At 44.7% G+C, this 9287-nt stretch overlaps 1 protein-coding gene across 1 annotated transcript; it reads left to right on the forward strand.

Moving 5' to 3' along the window:
• The first annotated feature begins 942 nt into the window (after positions 1-942).
• LOC139421837 (cytoplasmic phosphatidylinositol transfer protein 1-like) lies at positions 943-9232 on the forward strand. Its single transcript, XM_071172959.1, has 2 exons — positions 943-1075; positions 8978-9232. Exons 1-2 carry the CDS (start codon positions 948-950, stop codon positions 9078-9080), a joined length of 231 nt encoding a protein of 76 aa, XP_071029060.1. The 5' UTR covers positions 943-947; the 3' UTR covers positions 9081-9232.
• The last annotated feature ends 55 nt before the right edge of the window (positions 9233-9287 follow it).

Below are 9287 nucleotides of genomic sequence, written 5' to 3' on the forward strand. Positions count from 1 at the left end.
CCCTATGGGTCCTGGTCTAAAGTAGTACACTGTGTAGGGATTTGGGATACAGGCACTGAGCCCCTGTGTCCCTGAGAGGACTACCAGGGTCATATATGTTAGTCACAGTTCAGTATTGATTTCCTGGACTACGAATGGGAATGCCAGCAGTCGGAAAACCACGCTCCCAAAGCTGTCGAGATCCCCCCTCCTGCTCTCCCTACTCATGTTTTCCACCGAGTTGGAAATTGTTACCGTATGACACCATCCCTGTCGCTCACAGCAACATGGTCGTTACGCCCTCACGGTCCATGCCGGTGTGCGATGAGTGAAGGATTGTGAGTGTTGACTAGACTGGAGGCCTCTGGGATATGGTATCACCTAGCGTGGGCAACTGTTGCTATTGTTCTGTTGTTTAGAGCTTGCTCGGGGGTGGGACTGATATGGACGTTTCTGTTGTTATGGTGTGGGTGACTCTTTTAAACCATGTGTTTGGTTGTTATGGAGATGGTTACCAGGTGTGAATATGCCATGGTTGTTGTAACTCTGGTATTTATGATCTTGGGATAGCACCTGATCTGGGCTTATATGTTTAATGATGGTCATGAAGTTATTGTTCTGATGCCTAACATTAAATGGGAGATTTACTAGTGGTTTTATTTTACCATCATTCTTCAACAACCTTAGATTTTCACTCAATAAAATTCCTATTTATACTCAACTAATCTTAACTTATTAATGATCTTTAAATGTCCTCATGCTAAAGCTGTCGTCTTGCTCTATATATTCCTGCAAACAATGAACGTTCCTACAATGTTTGGAAACATTCCAATTTGTTGTACAGCTAACATTAGAATGGTGGATCTAAAACCACGTCTGTCTGTCTGTCTGTCTGTCTGTCTGTCTGTCTGTCTGTCTGTCTGTCTGTCTGTCTGTCTGTCTTCCAGTACAGGATTGGCCAGCTGTATATGATCAGCAAGCACAGCCATGAGCAGAGTGAGCGTGGAGAAGGAGTGGAGGTGGTTCAGAACGAACCCTACGAGGACCCCACACATGGACAGGGACAGTTCACAGAAAAACGGGTCTACCTCAACAAGTAAGTGTGTACTTACCAACTGGGTTGGAAAAAGTACTCAATTGACATACTTGAGTGAAAATAAAGGCTTTCCCGAGTGGCGCAGCGGTCTAAAGCACTGCACTGCGGTGCTTGAGGCGCCACTACAGATCCAGGTTGTGTCACAGCTGGCCAAGACCGGGAGACCCATGAGGCGGCGCACTATTAGCCCAGCGTCGCCCGGGTTAGGGGAGGGTTTGGCCTACCGGGATATCCTTGTCCCATCGCGCCCATCTAGCGACTCCTGTGGCAGGCTGGGCAAATGCACGTTTACACGGTCATCGGTTGTACCTCCTACACATTGGCTTCCGGGTTAAGCGAGCGGTCTGTCAAGAAGCAGTGCGGCTTGGTAGGGTTTTGTTTCGGAGGAATCATGGCTCTCAACATTCGCCTCTTCCGAGTTGGTACGGTAGTTGCAGCGATGGGACAAGACTGTAACTACCAATAGGATATCACCAAATTGTGGAGGAAAAAGGGTAAATAGTACACAAAAAATATATGTAAAGTTACTTTAATAGAAAACGACTTAAACGACTTAAGTAAAAGTGAAAGTTTCCCAGTAAAATACTAGTTGAGTAAAAGTATAAAAGTATCTGGATTTATGTGTACAGTGGTGGGGAAAGTACTCAATTGTCACACTTCAGTAAAAGTAAAAAATTAAATGAAATGCTATACATCAAATTCCTCATATTAAGCAAACCAGACGTCAAAAAGCCATGGTCCTGCCAGATTGAATACTGCCCACAGAAGATACAGTAAACACAGAAGTCACATACTGTATACTCCGAAGGATCCTTTCAAATGATTTAAGCACAAGGTGTTGTGTAGTTTATTCCCATTAGTAAGCTACAGCAGGACTAATCTCCTGGCACTAGCGGAGAGCGTCTGACATATCCTTGGGGAGTGCCATATTCACTGTCTTCATTGGGTGAGTCAGTGCCACTGGAAAGTTTAGGACAATACTTTTCTCCTCCAGGCTAGATGGATGTCATATTGTCATATGTGTCTCCTCTTCTCGTAGGCCTAGATTAGATAGTTGCATTCAAGACAAGGTCATTTTCATTGATCTCAGTTTGTCAGTGTCAGTAGAGTATCCTAGGCCTACCCTGTCATGTTTGTGGTATCATATTAAAGATTCTGATGATGAATGTCATAGAATTGCCTGAAATGTGTTTATAAAATACTCCCCCCCCCCCCCCCCCCCGAATGCTCCTTAAAAATGTTCCTCTAGTTGGGGCTGAATTGCTACACTAAACATGAAGCTCACACGCCTTCTATGATGTTATGTATTTCATTATGATTGTTTACGGTCTGAGTTGGACAGTCTGCCTGTTTTGTCAGCAGTGTTGCTGTAAGAGGTTGTAACGTGTGTAGCTGCCCTGGCTACAGATGTAGGATCTTAGTAGAAATATTAGTAGTGTATTGGAGGTTTTAAAAGGCTTCTGAAGTTTGTAGTTTACACATTGACATTTCAGACTTGATTTTCCTTTACAAAATATGTATCTACCCCCACAAAAATGTAAATGTTATCATGTTCCACATAACAATTCACATTTCCTGTTGCTGCAGAATTATTTTCATGCTGTAGCAAACTGGCTCAAGTTAAGATCTTACATCTGTACTTGGCAGTAGGCCTAAAAGGGCTTGTTGGACAAGGACATTTTGTGGTGTTTCTTGGTCACATTTATCATGTGCTAAATGATGCAATGTGATTGTAAAAATTTTCAGTTATTTTTGCTGCATTTTTACTGGAAAATGTTGGCCCTGTCACTTTTACTCAAGCCCAGTCACTTTTACTCAGGCCCAGTCACTTTTACTCAGGCCCAGTCACTTTTACTCAGGCCCAGTCACTTTTACTCTGGCCCAGTCACTTTTACTCAGGCCCAGTCACTTTTACTCATGCCCAGTCACTTTTACTCAGGCCCAGTCATTTTTACCCAGGCCCAGTCACTTTTACTCAGGCCCAGTCACTTTTACTCAGGCCCAGTCACTTTTACTCAGGCCCAGTCACTTTTACTCAGGCCCAGTCACTTTTACTCAGGCCCAGTCACTTTTACTCAGGCCCAGTCATTTTTACCCAGGCCCAGTCACTTTCACTCAGGCCTAGTCACTTTCACTCAGGCCCAGTCACTTTTACTCAGGCCCAGTCACTTTTACTCAGGCCCAGTCACTTTTACTCAGGCCCAGTCACTTTTACTCTGGCCCAGTCACTTTTACTCAGGCCCAGTCACTTTTACTCAGGCCCAGTCATTTTTACCCAGGCCCAGTCACTTTTACTCAGGCCCAGTCACTTTTACTCAGGCCCAGTCACTTTTACTCAGGCCCAGTCACTTTTACTCAGGCCCAGTCACTTTTACTCAGGCCCAGTCACTTTTACTCAGGCCCAGTCATTTTTACCCAGGCCCAGTCACTTTCACTCAGGCCTAGTCACTTTCACTCAGGCCCAGTCACTTTTACTCAGGCCCAGTCACTTTTACTCAGGCCCAGTCACTTTTACTCAGGCCCAGTCACTTTTACTCTGGCCCAGTCACTTTTACTCAGGCCCAGGCCCAGTCACTTTTACTCAGGCCCAGTCATTTTTACCCAGGCCCAGTCACTTTTACTCAGGCCCAGTCACTTTTACTCAGGCCCAGTCACTTTTACTCAGGCCCAGTCACTTTTACTCAGGCCCAGTCACTTTTACTCAGGCCCAGTCACTTTTACTCAGGCCCAGTCATTTTTACCCAGGCCCAGTCACTTTTACTCAGGCCCAGTCACTTTCACTCAGGCCCAGTCACTTTTACTCAGGCCCAGTCACTTTTACTCAGGCCCAGTCACTTTTACTCAGGCCCAGTCATTTTTACCCAGGCCCAGTCAGGCCTAGTCACTTTCACTCAGGCCCAGTCACTTTTACTCAGGCCCAGTCACTTTTACTCAGGCCCAGTCACTTTTACTCAGGCCCAGTCACACTCTGGCCCAGTCACTTTCACTCAGGCCCAGTCATTTTCAGGCCCAGTACCTCAGGCCCAGTCACTTTCACTCAGGCCCAGTCACTTTTACTCAGGCCCAGTCACTTTTACTCAGGCCCAGTAATTTTTCACTCAGGCCCAGTCACTTTTACTCAGGCCCGGCCATTTTATAATCTAAATCAAATCAAATCAAACTTTATTGGTCACATACACATGGTTAGCATATGTTATTGCGAGTGTAGCTAAATGCTTGTGCTTCTAATTCCGACAGTGCAGGAATATCTAACAAGTAATCTAACAATTCCACAACAACCACCTAATACACACAAATCTAAAGGGATGGAATAAGAATATGTACATATAAATATATGGATGAGCAATGACAGAGCGGCATAGGCCAGATGCAATAGATGGTATAAAATACAGTATATACATATGAGATGAGTAATGTAAGATATGCAAACATTATTCAAGTTATTTGTGATCCATTTATTAAAGTGGCCCATGATTTTGCAAGTCTGTATGTAGGCAGCAGCCTCTTTGTGTTAGTGGTGGCTGTTTAACAGTCTGATGGACTTGAGATGGAAGCAGTTTTTCAGTTTCTCGGTCCCAGCTTTGATGCACCTGTACTGACCTCGCCTTCTGGATGCTAGCGGGATGAACAGGCAGGGGCTCGGGTGGTTGTTGCCCTCTTTTTGGCCTTCCTGTGACATCGGGTGCTGTAGGTGTCCTGGAGGGCAGGTAGTTTGCCCCCGGTGATGCGTTGTGCAGACCACACCACCTTCTGGAGAGCCTTATGGTTGTGGGTGGTGCATTTGCCGTACTAGGCGGTGCTACAGCCCAACAGGATGCTCTCAATTGTGCATCTGTAAAAGTTTGTGAGGGTTTTAGGTGACAAGACCCATTTCTTTAGCCTCCTGAGGTTGAAGAGGCGCTGTTGCGCATTCTTCACCACACTGACTGTGTGGGTGGACCATTTCAGTTTGTCCGTGATGTGTATGCCGAGGAACTTAAATAGTATTGTGATATCCTCATATCATTATGGGTCACTTAATAGAATAGAATGTAACATAATAGAATAGAAAAGTATATAACATTATGGAATGGAATAGTATAGAATAGATCAGAATGGAATAAAACATACTGTACACAGTAATGGGCTGCCGTATGGACATGGAGGTTCCATAAAACACTCATAAGAGGACATAAAGATTTTAAGACATTATAGGTCTCACAGGTTCTAGCCATAGAAGAGCAATATATTTTATTGCATGTGTCATTTAAATCCCATTTTCTCTGTTAGTCCATCTCCACACTCTGTTGAACATGATTACTGTGTGAAATTGAATATTTGATTCTCCATTATGTAGATTTAGATCACAATTGAATTTGCTGTTAAACGCACTGGTGAGTCTGAAATACACGTTCTGCTTCACTAATGCCCTTTCTGTGAGTTGGCCCTGGATTTGACCCAATCAGTCACACACTTCCACACACAGAGACACATGATAACATACACACTGCATGCACAAGCAAGCCCACCTGCTCTTTCATACTCAAACATGCATACTGTATACCTCTGTCTCTCTTTCTCTGTCTTTGTTTCTCCCTCACTCTTTCTCCCTATTTCTTTCTTTTTAAAATGTTTTGTTCTTTCTATTTATCTCAAACACACACACATCTTTCTCTTTATCTCAAACACACACATCTTTCTCTTTATCTCAAACACACACATCTTTCTCTTTCTCTTGTAGTAATACTGACAGATCAGAGTCAATCAACTGAGTCACTGACTCATCATCAGAGATGTGACTAGGAGCACAGTTTAGCAGAGTGGGTTCATTCCAGTTTGGAAAATGGTCAAGATGAGGTCGCCAATGGAAACAGCCTCCACCAAATCCTCCACCAGCCAGGCAACCGTCACAACCCAAGGGGTTCTTCATGCACTAAGTGGACAGCGTTGTCGGACAGTCACAGAAAGTCACGGCTCTGCAGTGTGCTGCTCTGGGAAATCCATCAGGTCTAACTGTGTTCCAAACTGTTTCATTCTGATCACAGCAGACCTGCCTGCCTGCCTGGCGGAAGGAACTGCTCTCTATTGATTCCATGGGTCTGGTCCCTATGGAGCGTTATCTATCTCCCATTCACTGACTTCATTAGATGTCTGGAAGCGAGGAGACACTCTGATTGGTTTCCAGGGGGTCAGATAGGTACAACCCGGGTCAGCGATGGGCGACATCTTAAATGGCACCCTAATCCCTTTATAATGCAATATTACTTTTGACCATAGGGAATATAGTGACATTTGGGAAGCAGGTCATGATAATGGGTGGTACCAGTAATGTATGGTATCTATGGGTGGTACCAGTAATGTATGGTATCTATGGGTGGTACCAGTAATGTATGGTATCTATGGGTGGTACCAGTAATGTATGGTATCTATGGGTGGTACCAGTAATGTATGGTATCTATGGGTGGTGCCAGTAATGTATGGTATCTATGGGTGGTACCAGTAATGTATGGTATCTATGGGTGGTACCAGTAATGTATGGTATCTATGGGTGGTACCAGTAATGTATGGTATCTATGGGTGGTACCAGTCATGTATGGTATCTATGGGTGGTACCAGTAATGTATGGTATCTATGGGTGGCACCAGTAATGTATGGTATGGCACCAGTAATGTATGGTATCCATGGGTGGTACCAGTAATGTATGGTATCTATGGGTGGTACCAGTAATGTATGGTATCTATGGGTGGCACCAGTAATGTATGGTATCTATGGGTGGTACCAGTAATGTATGGTATCTATGGGTGGTACCAGTAATGTATGGTATCTATGGGTGGTACCAGTAATGTATGGTATCTATGGGTGGTACCAGTAATGTATGGTATCTATGGGTGGTACCAGTAATGTATGGTATCTATGGGTGGTACCAGTAATGTATGGTATCTATGGGTGGTACCAGTAATGTATGGTATCTATGGGTGGTACCAGTCATGTATGGTATCTATGGGTGGTACCAGTAATGTATGGTATCTATGGGTGGCACCAGTAATGTATGGTATCTATGGGTGTTACCAGTAATGTATGGTATCTATGGGTGGTACCAGTAATGTATGGTATCTATGGGTGGCACCAGTAATGTATGGTATCTATGGGTGGTACAGGGTCCCAGTTCACAGGTTACAGATGCCCACTTCTGAAACTCAAGTATTTAAACGTAATTTCAAAACCTTAGTTCTAATTTAGCACACATTATGTTACCATTCACTTCCCTGTAGAGATTTGAGTGACGGTTTTAGATTTTAAAATGCCAGGCGAGGCAGAGAGAGAAAGAACTGGAAAAGACAGAGAGGAGTGGGGGTTTTCAGACAGAAGTAAGACTGGTAGCTGCCTGTGTGAGCTCTGATGGGAGAGGAGATCAGTGTTGTGTAAGTGGTGGATCATTTAAACAGTCACGTTGGGATGCTGTACCTGCCTTCCCACCCACAGACCACCTGCTACCACAGACAGACAAGTACGTAAGTGCGTGTGTGCAGAAAGGGGGGGGGACATAAAAGTGGTCCTCTATACTTTGCTATTTAAAGGTCCGTCAGTGAGAGTGCAATGAACACAGCATGTCAGTCCTCTGTGGAACTGACAGGAGATTAGTGACTGGAGGATCTGTAGACTGGGACCAACAGGAACACAATATTCAGTCCACAGGAGGCTGCTGAGGGGAGGACGGACCATAATATTAGCCGTAACGGAGCGCATGGAATGGCACCAAACACATGGAAACAATGTGTTTTATGTATTTGATACCGTTCCACCAGCCCGTCCTCCCCAATTAAGGTGCCCCCATCCTCATGTGATTCAGCCATCTAATCAACAAGGCTGAGGGAGGGAGGGTTGTGCTCCAACATTACTCAGTAAATTTAGCATTTTGAGTGGGAATCCTCCCCCAGTGGCATTTGGCTGTTTAAAATGGCAGCCGCCCACCTTCTGTTGACAGAGCTATTTGCAACTTTATGGCTGGCCTGGTGCTGCAGTCTGCACTTCTCCAATGTATGATATTGACTGCAGTAAACTACCCCACCCGTGACACCCACAATATTTATGGGTCTGTGTCCCTGATACACAGCCGTTTGGGCTGTAACTGTTGGCTTTTGCTGTTGCGGGCTTTCTGCTTCGATTCATCCTCACAAATGTAGTGTCCGGATGGAATTGGGATAAAATATACTTTATGCCTCTAATAAAGTTTATGCCTCCACCCAAGAGCTCAAAATCTCAGTGTCAATTTAATTTGTTCTCATAGGATTCTTGTCCTCTCTCCTCGTATTTAACAGTTTTAACTCAGCATTTTGCTTTTCCAAACTTTGCCAAAATATAAACATCCACCTCAGCATCACAGCAGCAGACATCTTTGCTGCTCATCCTTCCAGCTCTGGTTCTCTGGTTAGGGTTTAGATAGGACATTCTTGAATGGGTTCTCCCTGATTGGCTACAAGGTCAGACCATGATGGTCACAGAGGTTCCTTTAGTTCTGAATGAGAAAACCCCTGTCTGTGTCCTCTGTGCTCCGTCCTCTCCCTTTTACCGCAGGTTGCCCAGTAACATCACCATCATCTACAGAATTTTGAGCCGCAATGGCCACCCAGCATTCTCCATTTTCAGCTCCTCACAGCTGGCGCCAGATACTGTATAGGGTCTAACAGTGAGGAAGGGATAGCAAGGGGTGGAAAGGTTCAGGTATATGATTCAGATGGATGTCATGTCTTCTCTTGTTTCCGCTTGATGCTGTTCTCTATTTCTCTCACTGTGCTCCACCTTACCTCTACTTCTCCCCTCTTCTTGTCTCTTCTCATCCCTCGTTCCCTTGCTTCTCTCTTTTCTTCACTCTACTCCTCCCTTATTTCATTCAGCTCACTTGTCTTCTTTTGTCTCTTTCAGTAAGCTCCCTAGCTGGGCCAGGGCTGTGGTCCCTAAAATCTTCTATGTGACAGAGAAGGCCTGGAACTACTACCCCTACACCATCACAGGTAACCACTCCTAGGACCATTACACTGTAACACCTCTACACTACTACCTACACCATCACAGGTAACCACTCCTAGGACCATTACACTGTAACACCTCTACACTACTACCTACACCATCACAGAAGAGCAGTACAGGAATGCACAGTGTGTCTGATAATGGAAAGGAGGAAAGGGGATATCTGGTCAGTTGTACAACTGAATGCATTCAACCCAAATGTGTC

The sequence above is a fragment of the Oncorhynchus clarkii genome, chromosome 12 (assembly GCF_045791955.1).
Source record: "Oncorhynchus clarkii lewisi isolate Uvic-CL-2024 chromosome 12, UVic_Ocla_1.0, whole genome shotgun sequence".
NCBI classification, from domain to species: Eukaryota; Metazoa; Chordata; class Actinopteri; order Salmoniformes; family Salmonidae; genus Oncorhynchus; species Oncorhynchus clarkii.

Coding starts and splice junctions, on each gene's coding strand:
- LOC139421837 (XM_071172959.1), top strand. CDS start 948: ATGATCAGCAAGCACAGCCATGAGCAGAGTGAGCGTGGAGAAGGAGTG. Junction 1,076..8,977: donor AAACGGGTCTACCTCAACAA/GTAAGTGTGTAC, acceptor TGTCTCTTTCAG/TAAGCTCCCTAGCTGGGCCA.